This window comes from Mycteria americana, chromosome 1, assembly GCF_035582795.1.
Source record: "Mycteria americana isolate JAX WOST 10 ecotype Jacksonville Zoo and Gardens chromosome 1, USCA_MyAme_1.0, whole genome shotgun sequence".
NCBI classification, from domain to species: Eukaryota; Metazoa; Chordata; class Aves; order Ciconiiformes; family Ciconiidae; genus Mycteria; species Mycteria americana.
The window spans coordinates 198113706-198137808 of NC_134365.1; the positions used below are offsets into that span (position 1 = coordinate 198113706).

At 39.2% G+C, this 24103-nt stretch overlaps 1 protein-coding gene across 1 annotated transcript; it reads left to right on the top strand.

The window, feature by feature from the left end:
• HSPH1 (heat shock protein family H (Hsp110) member 1) lies at positions 1 to 23512 on the top strand. Its single transcript, XM_075490799.1, has 18 exons — positions 1 to 283; positions 1182 to 1239; positions 4493 to 4633; positions 6057 to 6179; positions 7365 to 7464; positions 10620 to 10753; positions 11242 to 11486; positions 12403 to 12631; positions 13577 to 13683; positions 15054 to 15187; positions 17366 to 17571; positions 18379 to 18507; positions 19237 to 19374; positions 19805 to 19930; positions 20486 to 20593; positions 20690 to 20809; positions 21992 to 22153; positions 22652 to 23512. Exons 1-18 carry the CDS (start codon positions 177 to 179, stop codon positions 22850 to 22852), a joined length of 2568 nt encoding a protein of 855 aa, XP_075346914.1. The 5' UTR covers positions 1 to 176; the 3' UTR covers positions 22853 to 23512.
• Positions 23513 to 24103: the final 591 nt, after the last annotated feature.

A 24103-nucleotide genomic window follows, 5' to 3' on the forward strand; every position in this document is an offset into this window, starting at 1 on the left:
GGTTGCCGCAGTTTCTGGAAACTTCGTCTCATTGTCATATTTAAAGCGGCGGTGCCGGCTCCCCTCCCCTCCCGCCTGCGCACGGAGCTGCCGCGCGCGCGCGGTACCGGGGCCGGCGGCCGCAGCGCCGGGAGCGAGCTGGGGCAGGGCGGGGGCCTCCCCCTGGCGGCGGGGCCATGGCCGTGGTGGGCTTTGACCTGGGCTTCCAGAGCTGCTACATCGCCGTGGCGCGGGCCGGCGGCATCGAGACCGTCGCCAACGAGTACAGCGACCGGTGCACGCCGTGAGTGAGGAGCGCCGGGGAGGGTTGGGGGGGCGCGCAGCGGGGCCCCTCCCGGGCGGGGGGCAGGCAGGAGCCGGTCAATGGCCGGCGGAGGGCCCGCGCTGGAAGCTGATGGAAGCTTCCAGGCGAGTGGGGTGGGGGGGTGTCCGCTGTGTGGGGGCAGCGCGGCCCCCGGGCACTCGCCGGCTCCTCACGGGCACCCGAGAGGCTGCTGGGGAGCCCGGGCGGGCGCGGGGGGCAGGTGCACGGCGGCGGGGAGGCGCAGGGCCGGGCGGCGTTCCGCTGCGTGCCCCCGTGTCCCCCCCGAGACGGGGCCGGAGCGTGTCCCGCGGGTACTGACTTGGAAATGGGGGCTAGCCCGCTGTGGGGAGGCTTCTCGGCTAATCGTGCGGCAGGCTGGGGAGGCTTCTCGGCTAGTGGTGCGGCAGGCTGGGAAAGCCGGCGGTTGCGAGGGGAACCCCCGTCGGGGCAGCCTGGGGACAACACGCGCACACGCGCTCTCGCTCGCTCTCTCTGCGGTCGGGTGAGCTCTACAACTGCCCCAGAACAGTTCTCCTTCAGTCTGGGGTCAGGTATAGAAAGCCTCAGGCTCGAAGCAGGAGTTATGAAGTTATGAGCACCCGAACACAGACAGGTAGGATTTAGTCCGGATGTGAGCTCTTAATTCTGATCATCGTGTTGAACTGTTTGGATAAACCATTGTGAGAAGTCCTGGATTCGAGCCAAGGCTTTAAGGTGGATAAGAGTCTTATTGTAGTGTTTTACCACAAGCTGGAAGAATGGCACTTCAACAGAAAGACTTCGGTGTTTTATTTGCAATTGTAGAAAACGTATCCATGATAGTCCTCGGTCGCATTTATTGTCAGCACTGAGTTAATTAGCCTGTTGTTCTTTTCAGATCTGTGGTTTCGTTTGGATCCAAAAACAGAGCTATTGGCGTCTCGGCTAAAAACCAGGTAGGTTGTTTCCTGGCATTTGTGCATAACGGTAAAATTGGCCAGTGCAGTGTTCAAGTACCAGTGGGTGTAAAGCGAGTTGGCTCACTGTAGTTAAAACAACTTCATTTTTCTTGTCAAGCTTTTTATTTTAGTAATGCTGCACTATGCTGCCATGCTTCTTTCAGAGAAATGCAGGATGTTTTTGCTAGACCGTTACTGCTCTCTCTTTTATTAATGGTAATATTTTCTAGTTGAACATGTTCCTTTTCTGACAACTTAAGGTCATTGGGTTTCTTTTCCTAATGGAAAGCAGGAATGTATGTAGGATTTTCCTTGCACTTGAAGGAAAACATTTTAAATGCTGTGTATACTTTCTTAAAATTAGATGCAAAGGGAGAGTCTTGGCTCAGATTCTTAAAGCTATTTAGATACCTTACTACCTTTGGTTTCTCACTGAAAGGTAAATGCCTGTGTTTTTGAAGGTGTAAGTCCTTAGGCTGTTTTTTGGTTGAGGTGCTCTGAAAGATTGACTCTTTTCTTCATTAAAGTAGTATTTTCAATTTAAAAGGAGAGCTTAATTCTGACAAATCTTAGGATAACTAAATGTCATGGTTAAATAAATCCTCAGGTATTGCATTGTAGGCTGTTATGTAACTGCTGCTGGTGGAGACCAAGCGTGCAGCCTCCGTTGGCCTGTGCAGATCTCTCGGGGAGTAAAAGGGCTGCAGCGGGCTTCCACAGAGAGAGCACTAAAGGAGACTTTTCTCCCCACACTGTAATAGCTCTGCTCTTAATTTTCAACAGCCAAGGAAATATGAATAGGTTACATGTGCACAAGCACACGTATACTTTCAGTTGCAGGTTAACATTTGGAGCAGTAAAGTAAATACATGTTTGTTTTTTCCTTAAATTTCATTTTAGCATTGCTTTTGTTTATTTGAGTGCTTCCACAGTTTCAAGTCGGAAACTAGTATGATTCATTAGTGTGCAGAAATGAATTGTTATTCAAAACAGCAAGTGATCTGAATCCTTTGTACTCTCGAGTGTGTTTCAATATTGTTAGATTATTCCAGTAAATGCTGTTGAAAATGTGAAGTAGATTCTGTCTTTCAAATTGCATTTAAAAGCATGTATTTTCAGTGATGAACACCTGTAACTTCAGTTGCCTTCAGATGCCTGTAAGATGTTTCTGTATTGAGTCTTTCATGCTTGGTTGTCCTAGCAGTTGAAACCAAATGTTTTTGCCAGAAGAAAAGAATGTCATACTTAAAATGATAAAAGATTTCACAGCATTTCTTTCTTTTGCTGTAAGCAATCCAGTTTGGCTGACCACCTGAGATGTAAATCGTGTTTCTTTTGCAAATGTAGAAGGTTCTTGATAGGGACAACTGAGAGTTATATTTTCAGTCTCCTAGGGTGTAGTAGCTACTTAAATCAAGGAGTAAAATGATCCTTTTCATTTGAATGAGTTTCTTAGTTTAAAAAAACCAACCAAACCAAACAAAAAACCCCCACCAAAAACCCACAAAACAAAAGGGGGGAAAAAACCAAAACCGTTTTTGACTGGTGACTTCAACAATGTGATTATGTGTGAGAGAGCTCATAATACTCAGAGGTTCTCTCTTTAATGCTTGAGGAGCTGCTGTTGGAGCGAATTTTCAGAGAATTTCTGTTTCCTTTAAGTAAGTCTAGTAGCATTGGAGATCAGAGCAGTATAGTTAACAGACTATAATTCTCAGCTTTCTTAATTGTGACTAAGCAGGAAGATATTAAAACATGCTACAGACCTAATGGCGTACAATTACTCTAAAAATATCTTAAGATTGTTCTCTTAGAAAAAGCTCTGAGCTTAATTCTAAATTAGGGTATAAAAGCTACCAGAATGTTTGTGCTTCTATGCCCACTGCATGGTAATTATTTTGGCTTCTACATTCTTCAGCAATACAGCTGTCGATTACGTAGTATTCAAGCATTCTGAAGTTATGGCTATACAAATAGATGAAACCATGCTCGGAAACAGTCTTGGATACAGGAACCTAAATACGCTATTGCATTAAAGCACTGGAATAGTTCCTGGCATGTTTTTTGGCCTGTACTAACTTGTGCTCTTACTAATAATTGCTGAGCGCTCTTTGGCAATTGGAATAAACCAGGGATGATTCCCAATAGAGAATTCAGGTCTGACATCTTTCTGTCCACACACAGCTTTCTGAAAGTTACTGTTTAATAGTATGGGTATGGCCTGCTTCTTTGTCAGGGAGTTTTTCTGTTGGAGAACTGTCATAGTTGCATAGTTTTCTAAATAAGATGTAGCTCAAATTCTTCAATTCCATGATGGAAAATTTTGCATGCAATAAGAAACTGATGCTTTCCTTTGAGGGTAGTGAATGCTAGAAATCTTCCTCATTATGCTTGTCATTTGAGTTATTATCATGCAATCTGTTGGTGCCTGCCTAAATCTATTCTGGAGAGAACACCACCACACTTTTAGTTTCTCTCCAGTAGAATAGGATTCATTCTACTCTGACTTACTTGCAGTATCTCTTTTAGGCCAGTCTAGTCTAATTTCTGTTCTGCATTGCATTCCTGATAAAGAATGGTTCTCTAGGTCAGTTGGTTCTGTGGGGAGCTTGCACTGTAGTTTAGCATATGCTTTAATTACCAAGAAAGGGTCTCATGTTTCTTACTGTTGTCTATGCACTGTATCCTTCTTTGGTCTGGTGGAAGAATCTGAGTGACTGCTAGGTGAACTTGAACAGGGAAATGATGTGGTTTGGAAGTAGCTCAGGGGAAAAAAAGTAAGTATTGAAATGTATGGGGAGACTTACCAGCTTGAAACTTAGTAACTGCGAAAACAGTTATTTGCAGTTAATGTAATGGGTTTTAAATGGAACAGCTGGAGGTGAGGTGGCTGGGATTGGAGTGCCAGTTTACAGGCTTTGCAAGTTCTTGTGAAGCTGGCTCCTATCTTTAATTGTTTGAATTCTGTCTAAATTAAGTGACTAAAGTAGTAGGCACTATAGATGCTGTTATTGGTCACCTGATTGCTTCGAGGTTTTAGAGATACTTGTATAATCCTTATAATACTTAATATATAATGGTCTGTAAGTATCTGTCTCTGACTCATAATCTTCTGTAGTAACATGACAGATGTGGCAAGTGAGTGAGCAGTTGTCTTTGAACTTGACTGATGCTTGAGGGCATATAGAGCAGCACTGAATATTGCAGGTTGATTAAGAGTGGATTTCTAAATATCTGTATTTCTTTACAGCAAATTACTCATGCCCACAACACAGTATCTAACTTCAAGAGATTCCATGGCCGTGCATTTAATGATCCTTTTGTTCAGAAGGAAAAAGAAAAGTTGAGCTATGATTTGGTTCCTATGAAGAATGGTGGAGTTGGAGTAAAGGTAAATTTGCAGTGTATCTTTTTGGGTTTTATAGCTAAATTTAGGAGTTTACATTTCAGCACCTAATCATGAAAATATGGGTTTCATTTAATTACCCGAAAGGTTTTCTTTAACCTTTCTCTTAAAGAAGAGCTCTTGTATGAATAGACAGCTTCATCTTTAAATAGTAGATGTTAACTATCAAATTAAGGTTTGTTTGTGAGTAATTGCTGAAATGTGAGCTTTCCTCTTGGTAAATTGCACATCCAGCTCAAACATCCTGGCAGAAAAACTGTGAAGATAATTATGAGGTCATATGGTTTTATTTCAAAGTATTAACCTTTCTGTTGCTCTTGTGTGGAATGCATTGCAACAGTCTAATTACATGGTTACAAATTCCTTATAAAGTAGTAGGAACTCTTCTTTAGAATAATTGCTATATATGAGTGACAAGTTTGTCTTTAGGGGACTGCCTGGTGTAAGTTACTTGCAACAGATGTTCAAAACCAGCTTGTACCACATTGCAAGTTTGACTCTTGCTTAGATTTCAAGGAGTTTGCTGATACAATGTCAGCTTTTCCTAGAATAGGTATCACTTATTGATAAAACATTAATAATGTCATTTCATTTACAGAAGTATATAAAAATACTGATAATGAAGCCTTGCTGACATAACAGATGATGCTGCTTCACTAATGAAGACCCTAGCTTAGGGCTGTGCATTTAAGATGGGGATGTTTAGAGAACAATTTTTCTATTAAAACTGAGATGCTTAATTTTTGCCCAGTTTGGACTGATGTGAGTAAAAGGCAAGTGCTGTTTTCAAGAATCCATTGTAACATGTTCCTTCACTTCATCATTGCCATTTATTCTATTACACAGAAAAATGGTGATTCAAGAATAATTTCTTGGTAAGGGAGCAACAAATAAACTTTTTGCTGAGCTTCATCTTAAGCTTTTAGTTGTTTTATGTGCATAGGTGAACTGTTGTTGTACAGTTCTTCCTTTCAGAGACTCTTCACATATTTGAGCAGAAGGATAAAAATGTCAGGGGAAAATAGTCAGCAAATAATTCTGAACTTCTTTGCAGTTGGCAGTGGTTTGAAAATTGATGGCTGTTTTTACTTTTTTGGCATAATATTGTGTGACCATGTCTAGCTTTAGTCACATTTTAGACTTGTGTCACTTTAAATCACTTCCTAGTCATTTCCTTCATCTATAGAGTTCATATGGTTCTTGATGTTTTAAGTATGTGAAAATGGAATTATTGCTTCTGTAGACAGTCAACTGGGAAATTACACTGTAAAGTGAAGTTCTATAATGAAACAATTAAGCATGTCATGATTGATAGAGTATTAGTCAGCAGTGTATCAAAAACCATTAAATGTAAGTCATTTTTCCTCCAGTTGAAATAATGGAATTTTTACCTATTTCTTCTATCCAGGTCATGTACATGGATGAGGAGCATATCTTCAGTGTGGAACAGATTTCAGCTATGTTATTGACTAAATTAAAGGAGACTGCAGAGAGTAACCTGAAAAAGCCAGTAACAGACTGTGTTATTTCTGTAAGTAATTGTAGTGCACAGGAACATTATGTCTTTTAACTTCAGCTATTGAGGGCATTTTGCTTCTATTCGTGTAGACTGAAAAAGAACACTGCATAAGCACTTACAAAGGAATTAATCCTAACTAGCTTTAGAGCTTTTGACTTAAAGAAATCCCAGGGCTGCTTCCGTATTCCAGGCCCTGACCCACTTCATGAACTCATTTTCTTGAAGATATCTGAACTTTTGGACCCAGAACATTTCTGAGATCCAGGTATATACCCTTCTGCTGCAGCTTGTTTCCATGACTAAGCACACTAATTACTCATTAAAGACACCTTTGTTTGTCAAAGTTTGCCCTCTGGTAGCTGAAGACCTTAGTTGCTGTCCCGTTCATCTCAGTAAGTTAATTTTTTTGTTCCAATTTATGCACATAAAATGACCTCAGATAAAGAACAGTCATTCCATTGCAAAGCCTGAGTATAAAATAACATCTGCCTCTGTGTTCTCAATGACTCCTTGAACAAGTCTGTCTCATGTTGCATCTAGGAATATTTAGTTCTGTTATTATTAGAAGAGTTTGTTCTCCAGTTGATACCTGGAAAGTTAGTGTCTTCTAATGATGTAGTTTCTGCCCCTGATGACATCAGAGGTCACTGTCCAACGCCAGTGCTAGAGATCTGTAGCAAATTTTCAACAACATATTCCTTCAGAATCTCTTACCACTTCTTGTGCAAAGTAATTTTGGCCAAACCAGATTCTCTTCATTTGTTATCCCTTATTTCTTTGCATCTCTCATCTGTAATATTGCTGTACTTCTTTTTTTCCTCTTTACTTTCTTGGACAGGAATACATCTACTAATTGTCTTTAAGGTTATTCCATGTCTCTGTCTCCATAATAACCAGTTTTATATTTTGCACCAGTAATTAAGGTTCCTAGCATTTGTACACAAATAACTCATTTGTTTCTTGCTAGTGTGTGCTCATGTAAACTAGCTGATGCTCGTTTAATTCCATCCCAGCTTGACTGAATAGAATATTTGAAGTCTCTATTGAGTACAGTAGTTGCATGTTAAAAGACTTGCAGCGAGCAAGTGTATTCCTCAGAGGAGGAATAGATACAATTTTTAAATGAATACTTTCAAATAAACAGTGTGATGTCTCATTTTCAGGAATTAACTTCCCATTCTCACCTACTTTCTTCAGGTTCCATCATTTTTCACAGATGCTGAAAGGAGGTCCCTTCTGGATGCAGCTCAGATTGTTGGATTAAATTGTCTTAGATTAATGAATGACATGACAGCAGGTAAGTGGGGTAAAATAGCAGTCTCTGCAAATAAAAGGCATGATAGAGGGTGCATTTAGTTACTCTAAGAAACAGGGCTGACTTGAAAAATCAGACATGAGACATAAATGTTCTAAAAACTTGTTGTTCTTCTCTTGATTTAGTCTTTCATTTTAATGTTGTCTCTGTGAAGGGCTAGAAAAGATGAAGCTTTAGTGGTAGTTATCTCCATGAGTACTTATTTAGGAGTCGCCACATGTGCCTGGACTACATGTCCATTTAGTTTACTGTCCGGATTTCATGGAAGAAACCTTATGATGCACAGTTGCAGGATTTAGGCACTCTTAAAGGAAGTTCCTTGATTAAGTGTTGACGCTTAGTAATTTCCAAGGCTTTTGTCAGTATAATTGTGGTTTTAAAACACACACACACACACACACACACACAGAAAAAAGGCAATTAATCCTCTTTGCTAATCTGTTCGGAACTCTAAAAACACATTGGCAGAACGAAGAGTTTATTTGGTCTTTCTTAGAACAAGGATTCTTACTCTGTCGTCTTAAGTTTTTCTGTTTGCATTTGGTGGGAGAGCATTTGTTCCATGTTTTTAAATGGCATAATAACTAGCACTTGTTTCCTGAGGGAAGGGTTGGGAAGTAGAGGTCTGTACCAGAAGACAATTGCTTTTCTGCTCCCACTGCCCACATTAGTTAGATAAATAGGGAAGAGTTTACTTTGGGAGAACGTTCCGTGCGAGCATTTTTGGTGCACACCAGCTGGATTCATGCTTTTGAGTTTCGTATTTTATTTTAATTTTTTTAAGGAGTAAAGCAATCTTAAATATGCAGTGATGGAGTGGTATCTTAAAATGTTTTTCCAGAATCAGTTTTAGATGAGTATCTACGTGGTAATGTATAGGATTTCTAGTAAACACAGTAGTTTAATCAGTATTACGATCTTTACGTTGAACGCTATGTATTTGCAGCTAATGAAGAGCAAATCTGACTGTAGTATCATTGCAGAAGCCATAGGTGTGTGTTTCTGTCATCTAGCTTTAGCTTAATTCTTTGTTTATATAGCAGAGTACTACAGAGAACATGTGGTAGTGTGGATTCTTGAGCTGGGTGTGGACCCCACAGTAGGTACATTTTCTCCCATGTGTCTGGATTCCTCTGAGCTACAAGGCTTGTACATCTCTAGGGTGACTGTGGGGAGAGGAGGAGGAAGGACAAATATCCAACCCTCTATTTTTAACCTTCAAATTCCATTTTCAAAACGTTTATGAAGAAACTTTGTATCCATAAAGGAAAAAATGTTAGTGTTTTTCAACCTTAGCAGTCAAAAAAGAGTACCTTTCCAACCCCTTTCTGTATTGAAGCAGAAGTAATCCTTCACGCCCGATTCAGAGATGACCTCTCATGATGGGACCAACTACAGGCCTTGCCAGAAAAGGCATTGTCACTTCCTTTTTGTTTGTTTGGCAGAACACATCAGCCCAGTCTTTGGCCATACAAGAACCCTGAGATCTTTTCAGGACTTTTTAGCAAGGATCTTTAGAAGCTTTGCCATTGGTATGAACAGTCCCCAGAAAAGCAGATAGCTCTTTCATCCCCTTAGCACCACCAGCAGCCTTACTTTACTGTGTAGCACACAGCATTTCTAATTTTCTTTCTTTACCTTGCAGGGCTAATGAGTACTATCCAAGTTTTTCTAATATTTTAAATGTAAGAATCTTTGATTATATCTCTGGGGAAAGGGTCCTGAGGTATAGTAGGGCAGATAGTTGGCTTTGTGGTGGTGGTGTGGGGGTTTTTGGGGGGGGGGTTTGTTTTGTTTTGGTGGGTTTTTTTTTAACAAAAGGCAACTTCTGCTGTGATTTATCAAGTCTTGTTCATAAATTTATTTTCACCTTGGAAACAAGGGCAATGTGTTCAGTCTGCTCAGAAATACAAATGTTATGTGAATGAAGAGAGCAATACACAATTTCAATCAAATCTAGATCTCAAGGATATAACAGATACATTTTGTGAAATAGAGTTTCTGTTTTTAATTAACCACCTCTTAATGACTGCTTGTGGGAGGGATTAATGAGTGCTGGTATTGGGTTTTTATAGACCCCAAAGAATTCACACAGATGAGAATGTGCACCAACTGCAGGGGAACTTTATTAGACACCAGAATCCATAAATCTCAAGTCTCTGATCAGTGGGAAACTTGGCTGTCCTTGTTCCAGATGGTCTGGAACTACTGCTTTTGATGTGAGAGAGGGAGGAGTCGGTGTCCATTTCTCCTCAAGTGAGAGGACGTCGATGTGACTATAAAACACTGCTCTTCAGAGCATGTATTCCCGGCCTTCCTTACCACCTTCTCTAATGCTCTAATTCTCTTTGCCTGATAATCTCTAGTATCCTGGCTGTTATCTTCATCTTGAGATTTTTTTTGTCATACGCAAATGTACATTCTTGCACATTCTATCTCCTGCCAAAATCTCAGCCTTTCCTATGTAACCGTGTAGCCAAGACTCTCTAGGGTTTTATTTATCTTCATTTACTGCATCAGCCTTCTGCCTAGCTTTGACACCGCTATCCATCTGGAGTGAATGCTGCTGCAAAACTGTGTTCTGTCCTTTGACTTCGTTATCCTGTGTTTACATGCCCCACTGGCTTCTGTTTTACACTTTTGATGCACTTCACAAACTGTTCCTGCCTGATATTCTGTATAGACTGAGGTTCTTCCCTTTTGCAGCCTCTGCTGACCGTTTATACCATTCTCAAGACAAAACCTTCATGCCTGGGAGATACTCCTTGTAAATACAAAACTGTGTTTGGGTTTTGTTGTAAAGATGCTCTGTGTTTTTTGATTACTATCAAAGCAAAAAAGGGAGTTGTTAATAAACGGGTCAAAGTAGAAAACCCCCGAACAGGGTTGTTGCTTCTTAGTTTTGTATGCTTAAACACTTAGTGTATACAGAACTGAGGAAGGATGTTTTGCTTCTCAGATCCTACAACATATATTAATGGAATAAAGCTTCCATGTAGGTAAGGCCTTGCATAGGTGTATGTCTGGATTTGTCTTGCTGCTCTTGATCCTGTAGCTTAATATTCATGGGGATGTGATGGCATGCAATAGCAGGCTCACTAGAGATTGCATTATAATATCTGACACTTGTTTTGCAGTGGCTCTGAATTATGGAATTTATAAGCAAGACCTTCCAGCTCCTGAAGAGAAGCCACGGATAGTTGTGTTTGTTGATATGGGACATTCTGCATTTCAAGTATCAGCCTGTGCATTTAACAAGAGTAAACTAAAGGTAGTAAGATTAAATGAAAATAAAAGGGTTGGAGACGTTAGAATCAAATAGCCTGTAAACCTGTCTAATTTTTAAAATTCTGAAATAATTTAGTGTATGGGAAGTGGCAACGAGTCAAAAGGTCAAGACTTTTATCAGTGTCCTTCATTTCATTAGGATGATTTCAAATAGAGGCTGTGAATTCCTTGCACTACACCAATGTGAGATATACAGTACAGCTGCTATCATTTAATGTGTTTTATCTAAATGGATGTGTGTATAGATTAAAATTGTGAATGCTTATGATTGTCACCTAGTTACTTAGTCTTACTTCCACTGTCAAAGTGAAGAGTAATTTTTGGCTGATACGATTGATTGAGGTACTTAAGCCTGTGCATTGGAAGATAGGCTGACTTGCCAGCAACCGTTTTGAAGCAAAGGCTTGCTGATATTGGAAGACTGCTATTCCATTTGACTTGTGTAAGACTAATTGTGTTCTTTCAAACCAGGTACTTGGCGTAGCATTTGACCCTTTCCTAGGTGGAAGAAACTTTGATGGAAAGCTTGTAGATTACTTCTCTGCAGAAATAAAAGCTAAGTACAAACTGGATCCAAAAGCAAAAGTTCGAGCTCTTCTTCGTCTGTATCAGGAATGTGAGAAGCTGAAGAAGCTAATGAGTTCAAATAGCACAGACATTCCCCTAAATATTGAGTGTTTCATGAATGATACTGATGTATCTGGGAAAATGAACAGGTGAGTTCTATACAAGACAGGCAGTTGCTTTGGTGGCCATATTTAAGTGCTGCTTTCCATGTTTGAAAGAAACTGTGCTAAAATTAAGTGCAAGTGCAGAATAGCTGTGGCATTTTTGTAATGCGAGAATAACTAAGGCTGTGAAATGTAACATTCAGCTACCTGAGGAATGTTTCAGTGTAATAACGTATGCATAAGAAGCTTGGATTCTTTTTGTAGAATGACACATTCTTAAAACCATGGATTGATGCGTGCAAACCAGACCCTGGGGGGGTTGGCTGCTTATTTAGGCCTCCTGAGTATTTTAGGTAACCTGAATCCCATACTGCTCTTAAGATAGCAACAATTGAAGCTTTGTTCCTTTATTTCTGTTCTTGTTGTACTGTGGATATTGGCAGAGAAATGGAGGACAGAAATGGTGCTTATGGAGGATGACTTGATTATGGCCTGAGTGTAAATAAAGTCTCTGCATGTCTGTCTCTTGCACACACTCACAGGCACAACTAAATTTGTAGTCGCTGTTAGTCCTGTAACTACTGCCAAGAGAGTGGTGGGTTGTTTTTTTTTTTTTCTTCCCTCCAGTATTTAGGCAACAGTTTTTCATTGTAAAGGAAGTATCAGGGTTTTCTGTATTCTTATCTGTAACCTCTGCTGAGAGCAAATATATAGCACCTGCCCAAACAATACCTTTATCTTATTTAACTACATTGATAGCAGCATAGGAAAATCTGTAAGCAGCTGTTCATGTACTGCCTTGTCTATGGTTGTCACTTCAGCCTACCCACAGGGGTTTAGCTTTAAGTCTCTTTGCAGTGTAGTTGACAGACCTGGTCAGCATTGGTTTGGAAACAAGAATACCAGGAAATCTTAGTGGTGGGACAGGCATTCTTTGGTTAATTCCATTTTTTTTCCTTAGGTCACAATTTGAAGAATTGTGTGCTGACTTGCTGCAAAGGATAGAGATGCCTCTGGTTTCATTAATGGAACAAACACAACTGAAAGTGGAAGATGTAGCTGCTGTAGAGATTGTGGGGGGAGCAACCCGTATTCCTGCTGTCAAAGAGAGGATTGCTAAATTCTTTGGCAAAGATGTCAGTACAACACTGAATGCAGATGAAGCCATAGCTAGGGGCTGTGCTCTGCAGGTATAGTACTGGCAACACTTGATAAACTTAAAACATTTCTTGAGAGCACTTTTTTTTTTGAAGAATTAGCCAAGCAGTTATGAGAAATGGCAGAAGTGGTCCATTTTAAAGCGCACAAGGGAACATACATGTTCACTGGGTCTTTTTATGGGCCTACGCTGTTTAAAAAGTCCAGAGTACTCCTCTGTGGTGCAGTATTTCACTGAAAGTGCTGATGCCGGGTGTATTCTGTAAGCAGTCCACTCTTTTCTTCAAAAGAACAGGATAAAGGGATCTTTAACGTGAAAAACTTAAGTTGCTGTCAAGCTGAGGGAAGAGATATTTTTAATCAACAAAGTGCCTGAGAAGTATCTGTGGAGAGCCCAAAACACTGCAAGTTTGCATTTTCTGGTATCCAACTTTCCATCAATGTGAAACAGATTTTTATTCTACCGCCCCCCCCCCCCCCCCCCTTTTTTACAGTTTCCAACTAGTGAACTATATTTTACAAAGAAACCACTCATTCTGCTTTCTTCCTTTTCTCCTTTACTTAATCTCTTATTTCACCCTCTCTGACTTGTTTCTTTACCCCAGCTCACTAATTGCTTTCCATCACTAGCAATCAGTTGCCTCCAGGGAAAGAAGCAGGACCTGTAAGATAAGCACCACTTCTTTTAGGACTAAGTAATGCAGCACTTCCATTCTTTACAGTCCTGGTATTCGTTTAGACTGTTACCTTTTTCACAAGCTATGGCAAGAATAAGGCCAAAAGTCCTGCTAACCCAAAGGGTGAAAACACTTCTGCATGAGACTTCTGTTTTCTTATACTCCATTGAAATCAAGCAATTTGCCTACATCTGTTTTAGTAAAGTCAACATGGTTCTCTTGTTTAAAGATGTTTAGCTGTCTTGGGTGGATGGAGCAGAGCAGTTAACCAACTTTAACGCATGTCTGTTTCTTGTTTAGTGTGCAATTCTTTCTCCAGCTTTTAAAGTGAGAGAATTCTCTGTGACAGATGCTACACCATTCCCAATATCTCTGTTGTGGAACACAGAAGCAGAAGACACTGAAGGGTAGGTAGCTCAGACTACAGTTCTGTGAAGCTTTTGGCCTTCATAATTCAAGGATAATGTTCTTGGTTGCATTTAAATTAGGATCTTGGCATTCTGATGCAGAAAACCCGTAGGCCACGTACTGGAGATGGTTGACAGTGGACAATGTGTAAAGGCATGCATTGAAACTTTAACCACAACTCTTCATATGTTAAAAAATAAAGATTTTTTTTTTTAAAAATCGTGATTGAATGAGCTACCAACCAATATCTTGTATTGCATTGCCCTTATCTGGTTGTCAGGTTTTGGAATACAAAATGAACTAGAACTGCTGGATCCTGATCCCACTTTCCTTTCTGGCTTTTTTAACTCAAGATGTTCCTAACGCCAATCTGGATTCTTGTTTTAGTAGGAACATTATGCACTATGTAAATATTATGAGCTTACATGGATGCTATTTGGCTGAAAACAGAAGCAAGGATTTAACTCTTTAAAGTTTTGTAAGAGAAAGTTCTTGCAATTGCAGTGTCTTAAGACTCTGACCTCTCTGCTATTAACTATGCCATGCCTGTGGGGAATGCAGTTGCTGTCTAGGACGTAAAGAGGTCTGAGTTTAACTTTTGGGAAGTTTAGAGTTCTACAGGGACCCATTCATGCCTTTCTCATATTCTTTGTAATTCAGCCTTCTCTTTTTTTGTCTGTCTTCTGTGGAGCTGCAGAACCTAATTGTTCTGTCACATGCTTCTGAGAGCAACCTGTGGGTTCACATTCTAGGTGAAGCTCTTATTTTCTCACATTTAGGTTATTAGATGAGATCCTTCCATAGTTAGGAGATAAAACTTAGTTGAAAATTAGAATCAGACTGGCATAATAGCAGACAGACCCTAGAGGAAGAACATAAAATAAAGCTAGTTGTCTTTCTGTCATATCAAGGAATGAATAATAATCTGGTGTCAGGGTTCTCAACTAAGCCACAGAAAGTAAATGAGTAAGGAGTTAACAGGGCTATAATTAGCCTTTTGAGACTAACTGAGGAAGGGTGCAAATTATGATTTAAATTACGCTATTCCAGGCTCAGAATAATGTCTTTGCAGGAAACAAATTTTGGAGGTCTGCTGATAGTCTGTCACTGAATTGCTACCTACATCTAAACTTACTTGCTTCTGAGACTCAAAATTGGTGGAATAGGACAATTTTCCCATTACAGTACACAACAGTTTGGTTTTTTCTTCTTCCCCTTACAGTACAATAGTGAAGTATCTTTCTTGGAATTGTTCAGAAGGGTAAATGTGTCAAAACATGGTAATGTTTCTCTGAAGAGTTCTGACCCTAGATCAAAGCCTTTCAGCTCAAATACTCTGCTAAAAGTGATATTTTTCTCTTAATTATAGGGTTCATGAGGTGTTCAGCAGAAATCATGCAGCACCTTTCTCCAAGGTTCTTACATTCTATAGGAAAGGTCCATTTGAGTTAGAAGCTTTTTATTCTGATCCTAATGGAGTCCCATATCCCGAGTCAAAAATTGGTAAGTAATTGTCTTGGAAATGGTGTTGTCTCACACTGTTTAGTCTTAAATTAGTTCTGTAACTCTGTTGTGTTACAGTATGGTTATATGACATATATGTAGGTTTTTGTGTCTGGAGGACTCAATTTTCAATTCTCCCATTCCTTACGTAATTGAATCTGGATTTTTTTATTTTTCTAGCTTCTAAAGTTGCCTCAGTCCAATGAAGAAATAAAGGGAAACTATAGCCGAATGCCCAGGACTAGAATGGGGCTATCACTGCAGAAGATAACTTTTAAACTTTTTTAATCTTCTTTTCTGCTTTTCGCTAAAGCAAGCTAGGAATACTTGAAAAATCTCCTGCATATAAAAAACTTAAACACATCTTGAGTAACTAGTTGTTTTTTTCCTATACTTTCTGGGTTTGACATAATGCTGAATAAGTTTTAGTCAAAGCAGCCTGAAATAGTGGCAGCTACAAGACTACAGTATTGATTTAAATTGTCTAGGTAACATTTATAAGCAGCGCTCTCATAATTTTTGACAAATTACAACATTGATAGTGTTGACACTTAGAAAGAGTTTACAGGTGTGGTTAGAAAAAGATTGTGATGGTAGACAGGGCAATTAATTGCTCTTGAGTTCTAAGTTCAATTAAATGTTGTATGTTTGCATGTAAAATTAATATAAAGCTATTACTAGTTGTCAAGTAATTGCTTTGTTTTGTTAGAAAGCTCAACTTGTTTTTCAGAGTGGTAGAATAAATGACGAATCTTGGTTAAGTATTTGACAACACAGCTGTCCTGTTGGTTAAAAATGCACTTAAAATATAGCATCACCAGAACTGTAGTGTTAACGATAAGCTTTATAAATATTCTTACAATGGGTGGGAGAATATATAGGGCAAAATCATCTCCGTCTGATTTACCAATATTTCAGCTGATACCTAATGCACTACAAAGTTACCAAAAACTATTATCCTAACAGAAAACATGAATTATTTTCTCTACTTCAAAGCAAATTATGTGGCTGTTTCACTGAGAGTCACAAAGTTTAAATACCATATGCCTTAGAAACCAGCACAATATTCTGTACTTACAGAAACAGCTTCATGTTAACTCTTACCATAAAGACTGATAGTGGGATTTGTGAGTGTTCGATTTATATGCCTTTAACAAACGAGAAGATATTTAACTTCCGTTCTGCAAACTGGTGAGAACAGAACTGAAAATCAAACTGGTTTCAGCTCACTTGCTTATTAACTCTTCACTCAGAACAGAATTAGTAGTAGTTGTAGTGGATGAGTCAGTAGTTCTGATGTGACTACCAAAAGGGAGGACAGGTCATAACCCTGGTATTACAGGATTTACAAGGGAGGGGGGATTACAGTCTTTAGCCTGTAAAGTGAGCAGGTAAAAGCTTGTATGCTTGTGGTTTGGATGTATTGATGACAGAATGGTGTGTGTGAGCGTGTATATATCCAGCCTGTGATGAAATCGGTGAACTTGTACTTTGCAGCTATACAATCATTGTAATTTCCAGGTCACTGTTTTGGTGATACACATATAACCATGAACTAGGCAGGAAAAATATGTCTGCTCTTAATGTCAAGGAGATCTGATTCTTCATAAACTGTTAAACTAGTTGTTTGTCTGTTACTTGAAACAAGCATTGTGAAACTAAGAATTACAGGAGTTACAAAACAATTGCATTCTGCCCTAGAGTAAAAAGTAATGGCAGACTTACATGGATGTTAGAAGCTGAAAAGAACACTTCTAGAAATACTGTTTCTATGTTGGGCAGGAACTTGTATTAAAAAGATGTACCACTTAACATTGGCATTAGACTAAATCTTTGTGTAGTTTTCTTTCATCCCACTATAGCATCACAGATAGCATGTAAGGGAGAGTGAGCTTTTGCTTTTTTTATTTACTCTATAATACTAGTGGCAGGAGAACCTACCCTAGATGATGAAAATAAACACTCTCCCTTTTGATTTGTAAGGTAAAGTTGGCTGAAAAGCAGCATGCTTTTTGTTTTTTGTAGTAGTCTTTTCATTTTGGGGACCATAAGATTAGCACAGAGGCTTCATCAAATATTTAGAAAGTGTGTCCTCTATGAAAGACAGAGGTGTTTTCCTGGCTCTGTAATATTACCTATTTAGTTCCACTGTGTGATTATTGATTCTTTTGTTTTTAGGTAGGTATGTTATCCAGAATGTGGCAGCCCAGAAAGATGGAGAGAAGTCTAAAGTCAAAGTGAAAGTCCGTGTCAATACTCATGGCATTTTCAGTGTGTCCACTGCATCCATGGTAGAACCAGTTAAAAGTGAAGAGAGTGAAGATGTCGGTGTTGAGACTGAAGTGGAACCTCAGGACCAGAGGCCTATTGAAAACTCAAGTGATGTAAGTTGGCCTTTCTTGTGTGTGAATGTCCTTACTGATGAAAGCGTGTTCTGCTGTTACATACTCTGAAAGAAAAATACCTTCTTCTAAGGAAGCAAAATGAGGTTAATTGAGATGTGCATAGCTGTCAGGAAATATAATGTCTTTACAAGAACAGGAGAAAATTAGTGCTATCTTGAAAGTGTGTGGACTTGAAAATCAGTTATTGGGCAAAGTGCCAAAGAGCAGCAGGTGGGTTGCTTGAGGGTGGGGTTGCTTGCAGTTGCCATTGTTATCAGTGTTCCAAATAGGAAAAATTGGTTTGGATTACTAGTCATCCATGCTTTCTGTGTTAAAAGGATTTGTGTGTAATCCTTTGTAGTAATAAAGTTTGGAAACTTTTTGTGGAAGGGAAAGCTGGGCTGTTTTCTACAGCATTGAAGGGGAGGGGAACGCTGGGGAATAATGCAGCATTGTTATGGTGTACTTCATGTTTTAATAGTTTTCTGAGGGGGGGAAAAAACCTTAAAAGCTGTAACTCAATAAATTAATAGCGACTTTTTGGAAGAGAAAGTGGTAGCATGTGCACACACGCACACGAGCATTATGCTGCAAGCCTGGCACTGGTAGCATTTTCACCAAGTCCTTCTGAACTGGCACCTAGTCTGTATCTCCGTTAGTTAAAGCGTGTGTGTTTCTGCATGTGCACAGAATGCTTTGTAGGGCACTTTGTACAGTACGTGCGTCAGAAGTGAAGTGCCCTATAACTTTTATTAAATACAAGTGCACATGCCTTCTACATCCTTTGTGCCTGGGCTTTCATTTCAGAAAAATATCCAGCAAGAGAACAGTGAGGCTGGAACACAGTCCCAGGTACAAACTGATGGTCAGCAAACGTCACAGTCTCCCCCTTCATCAGAACCTCCCTCTGAAGAAAACAAAATCCCAGATGTCAAAGTGAGTGATCCTTTAACTCTATTGAAAATGTTACGCTATATATGGGGACTTCTAAAATGGTATCATATTCCAGAAAAAGTAAGGAACTTGGTGCTCGGAACCTTTTTCATTTTTATACCTTTTCTATTGTGAAAAATAATGTATATCTCTTGTGATGATTTTCATACAGCTTGCAAAAGAATTCCTGCAAGAAGTCTCACTCTACCACTTCCCTGTCTTTATGCAGTGTTGTACAGCTAATTCGTTTAACAGCTGTTAGAGGCCAAGCTTATTAGGCCTGCTGACACAAGTTGGGATCAGGAATTCCTAAACCTAAGAGGAAATAATCTATGGGAAAAACATAGGCCTGCATGATATTGCTAGTAGTTTGCTCTTTCGTCTGTATAAGATGAAAAAGGTTTTGGGTTAAAATCTGGTCACTGTCAGCGTCACCAGTGAAGTGCTAAGCTACAGATGGGCACTTCTGGAACACCTGCAAATACACCGTATATCTGAGAAACGTTCTTCCTGTAGCTCAGTACTTACTGTCCATGAAATAGACTGTAAGCAGACTAGGATAGGAGGTGGAATCCCTGAAGGGGAAGTGCCTCACAAGTATATTTTGGAGATTCTGAATGAACAGAGAAAATCTCTGCATGTTCTTCCTGTGAATGTTTCTTTTTCATCATAGTGCTACTTCATCAGAAGGAAGTCAGGAAAATTATCTTATTTTTCTTCTCTCCAACTCAGACAAATGAGAAGAAAGGTGATCAGCCCCCAGAAGCTAAGAAACCCAAGATAAAAGTGAAGAACGTGGAACTACCTATTGAAGCTAACTTGGTTTGGCAGTTAGGAAAAGATCTCCTCAATATGTATATTGAAACAGAGGTGAGTTAGAGTGTGGTTTAGACTGCTTTCTTGATTGCAGTTATTAACCATTCACCTGCTTTTTAAGGCAACCTCTGACCTTTTACTGTAACCCTGGAGTGTGGACTCAAATAATTTACAGTGAGCAATACACAGTCCAACTTTAACACATAACTGAGAAATGTTAATCAGAAAGATTGAAATGTTGTTTATAGTGATAGTATCAGAGCAGTGATCCATGGAATGACATCACAGATTGGTTCAAGCTTTTGTAATCTAGAGAAGTGCATCCCATTTCTTCAGGTGAGTCCACTGCGTAGCAATGAGAATTCCAGCAGTTATGTGAGCAAAGGCCTCTAGGAGATTACTGTGTTTTACAGGAGCTGTGCTTTGTAGAATGCTGTTTGAACATGGGCATTTTTAAATTAAAATATTTTCTGTGATTATACAGGGTAAGATGATTATGCAAGACAAACTGGAAAAAGAAAGAAATGATGCAAAGAATGCAGTGGAGGAATATGTGTATGAGTTCAGGGACAAGTTGTCTGGACCATATGAAAAGTTTGTTTGTGAAAAGGTAGGTTATGGTTTCAGGAGCTTCTCTGAAAGTACTGATACCTATTTTGTATTCCTTGGTGAAGCTTTCTCATAGCTGTCCTGGAAATAGGTGAAAACTGTAACTTATTTGAATGATGGCTGGGACTGATCCAGAATTAGGTTCAGGCTTAGCAAATAGTACATATCCCTGAAAATAAATTTTGTCACAAATGGAATAAAGTTTTGTTTCCAAATAAAGTTGGTGACTAGAAGGGGAAGCTGTGTTGCTGGAGCTATAACAAAAAACATGAATTAAAGCTGCACCCCAAGCATTGCCCTAATGAGGGACAAAAGGCTATAAACGCTGCCTATGTTGTAGATGTGTGTGTTTCCCAGTTCAGAAGCTGGTATGGTTTAATTGACTCAATTAAGCAAAAGTTGCAGTAGAAATGTAACTTATGTAGGAGGCCAAGAATTAATGCATATATTTACCAAATTAGTGTATATATTTACCAGTGTCCTGTTACTGCGAGACACACACAGTCAATTGGTGCATATTTTGTTGTTTGACGTGTTGACTTGTATTGATACATAGGATCTGCAGGGATTCTCTGCACTCCTAACGGAGACAGAAGGCTGGCTCTATGAAGAGGGTGAGGATGAAGCTAAGCAGGTGTACGTAGACAAATTAGAGGATTTAAAGGTAGGTCTGTTAGTATGCCCAAATTGCAAAATTTCCAAAATATCGCACAAAACAATGTTAATGAATCACATAACGCATAGGAATTGCTTTTTCTAGAAATTAGGTACTCCAATTGAAATGCGCTATCAAGAAGCAGAAGAACGACCAAAGCTGTTAGAAGAACTGGGACACAGGCTCCAGTATTATACTACAATAGCTGGCGAATTCAGGAATAAAGTAAGTGGCCTCAAAGTACCTTTCTTTTACCACATAGTGTTTCACTGAGGCTCACCAGCTGGCAGAGGCTTCAAATTCACTTTCAGATGAGCTGCAATCTACTGTTATATAGGTCACAAATTTAACACTGCAAATGTTTTCCAGTACTCAAAAAATCTTGCATAGTGCGTCATATCTTTAGTTGCTTGATACTTCTGGATGTTTTCAGGCCAAAAAGGACATTCTTATAAAGAGTGAGGGTTAAACTGTGGTCTGATTCTTGACCTTTTAACAGCTAATCTGACATTTTTAGAAGTGTGCTCTTCCAGTTCTTTTGGGAACAAGAATTGTGCCGTGGTGAGAAGGATTAGTGTAAAAGCTACTCAGGATAAACTAAAACATCTAGCTTCATTATATATGGGTGTTTGGGGGTTTTTTTTGCCATTGGTATTTGCAGATTACTTTCTTAATAAGTATTCCTGGCTTTTGAAAATTTCCTTCTTGGGTTTCAACTTAATGAGTTTTAATAGGGCAACTCACAACACTCAAGCTAATTCCATTTGAGATTGAGACTTGTGTCAGAAACAATTATGTCATCACAGCTATAGATTACAAAATTGCCATTATTAAGTCCTTCAGTAGTATTGTACAGTCTTGAAATAACTAGCATCATTGAAAATAGTACATTTAGGACTTGAGTCCATATTTAGAATTCTTAACTAAAATCATAGGTTTTGTTGTGGGTAGGTCCTTCTCCTGATTCCAGTTAACTGTGTAACTATGGCATTGTAGGGAATACTCCTAAAGTTGAACAATTGATCCTTTCCCTTTCTGTGTACAGCAGAATCATACCGTCTAAACTACCTTGGGTCCATGTAAATAAGACTCTCCAGGAGGGAGGGGATGGTTTTTTATTAACCCTGTTAAGAATGTTATATTTTACTGTGTGACCTGTTTGTGAAGCCTCTATTCCCTCTGTGAACTAGGTTTCTTGTTTGATTATTGGACAAAGGCAGCTTTATTTTGACATCTATATTTCTTGTTGTCTCTTGCTGTAACAGATCTGGCTTGTTGCCAACTTCTATTTATTTTGAAAATCAGTAAAGATTATACATTGTAAATAATTGGGATAGTCTTGTTAGCATAACTTGATGATAGTAAACTTAACATTATTAGCTAATCAAAACGTTTGTATTTGGACAGGATGAGAAATACATCCATATCGATGAAATGGAAATGATGAAAGTAGAGAAGTGTGTTAGTGAAGTGGTAGAGTGGATGAATAATGCTGTGAGTGCACAGGCTAAGAAGAGCTTAGATCAGGATCCGGCTGTGCATTCAAGTGAAATTAAGACAAAGCTACAGGTAAGTACTGTAAGAAACTAATTTTAGAGGCTGGTGCTAAAGCTAGACTGATATGTCCCCTTCCCTCTCCCCCAATTTCATCTTGCTGCTCCAGTGTTCTTAAAGGGCAGTTAGAAAGTACAGACAGAAGGAGATGCAGTAGAAAGCAGAGGAGCTATACTATACTGTATACAATTCTGTGGAGCTTATGGATGTTTTATGTCTTTCAGTCATCTTAAAAACTCGGGTTGTTTTTCAGTGTTACTGGTAGTAAATAGTCTTGAAAAAAATCCACGTGAAATCCAGAATATTAAGTTGAAGAACTTTGCCCACAAAACTTCAGAAAGTACATCAGTTAATTCATTTCAGGGTACAATAAGTACTTGTCAGTTTGGACTCAGGAAACAAATACAGAAGCAAGTTTCAAACAGTCTTTTGGGCACAGAACTCTTCACGCTAGTGAAGCTGGTGGGTCCTTAATATATATTCTGACCACATCTTTTCCCTTTTTTTTTTTAGGAGTTAAACAATGTCTGTGAGCCTGTTGTGACACAACCAAAACCAAAAGTTGACTCTCCTAAGGAAGAAAACCCATTAAATGAACAGAGTGATTATAAAACTGAAGATGTGGGAGAAGATGACAAAAATTCTGAAATGCCTCAGCAAAATGGCGAATGTCATCCAAGTGATCAAAACACCATTAGCATGGACTTAGACTAAACCACTGCACTTGCAGCAAGTTATTTCATCCCATGACAGAAGATATTTTTGCTGTCGTATGTGATGGGGGGTGGGAATGCATTGTTTTGGGAACTATTTATATTTTTTTCTTAAGACTTGTCTGGGATATGTTGTGCTATGGGAGGAAGAATAGTAGTAGTGTTGGTCATGACTATCCTAAAAGGAAAATTGCCTTGGTAACTTTCAGATTCCTGTGGAATTGTGAGTTCATACTAAGCTTCTGTGCAGTATTTAACCATTTGCATCACTAAAGATGAAAAGAAGCCCTTGCTCTGAAATATACTGCTCCTTCAAAAGGTTATAATCGAAACCTTCGTAGGCATTTGTAGATGCCAAGGTAGTTTTCTTTCGTCTGGACATCTAATTGGGTATGTCAATAAAAAGCCAGTGTCTGTCCCGTTAATAAGGACTTTCCAGAAGAAATCCTTCTGTTCTAAGGTTTTTGATTATTGCAGTCCAAAGCACTTATCAGATAAGATGGTGAAATGTGTTAGTAGCATGCAGAAACGCTTACGTTTCATCTCTTGCTAAACAATACATTTTTCATGTGGGGTACATAAAATGAAGGAAATGCTAATTCTGTTAGTGTTATTGTGAAGCTTTTTAATGAGCTTTAAAATAAAGTTCATTTTACTGGTATCTCCTGATTTGTTGGGTTCAGCTGTTTTCGGTACTTCTGGTGTAAGTGTTGCCCTTCTCACAGTTTGTGACAGGCCATTGCTTTGTGTTCCTGTGCATGAGAGTCAAAAAGGCTTAAAACTCTCACACTTAGAACAGTCGTGCAGTGAGTTGAAAGTAGATCAGCTGCTTAATGAGTTATGCCTCTTTCTTTTCTTTGCCTCAAGGGCTGTACACACCTGAAAGAACCTGGAAGCTTTGCAGATGTTAAGGCATAGGACAAAACTTGTAACATGCAGAACCCTACAGCTTAGAGACAATAATCTGCACTTCAGAATAAGGTATTAAAACCTTATTGAGTACTTAGGCCAGGTTCTGCTGCCTTTTGTTACAGACCAAACTGAAATGGTAAAATGAGATTTCAGCCCGTTCTGCTGAGCAAGTGGCTCTGGTTAGATCTCGGTAAAGGTTTTAAAAATTAAGAATTCTTCTCAAGTAAATATCTGTAGTCTATTGAAGAAGCTTATTTTTAGGTACTTGGAGCAGGGGAAGATGCCGAAAGAGATTATATCTGCTGCTTTAGACATCAAATTACACTAGGGAATCAGGCAC

Bases quoted from the DNA above. Each gene is read 5' to 3' on its own strand.
- HSPH1 (XM_075490799.1), top strand. From the start codon at position 177: ATGGCCGTGGTGGGCTTTGACCTGGGCTTCCAGAGCTGCTACATCGCC. The intron at 1,240-4,492 runs GTAGGTTGTTTC...ATTTCTTTACAG, and splicing joins GCGTCTCGGCTAAAAACCAG to CAAATTACTCATGCCCACAA. The intron at 18,508-19,236 runs GTGAGTGATCCT...TCTCCAACTCAG, and splicing joins ACAAAATCCCAGATGTCAAA to ACAAATGAGAAGAAAGGTGA.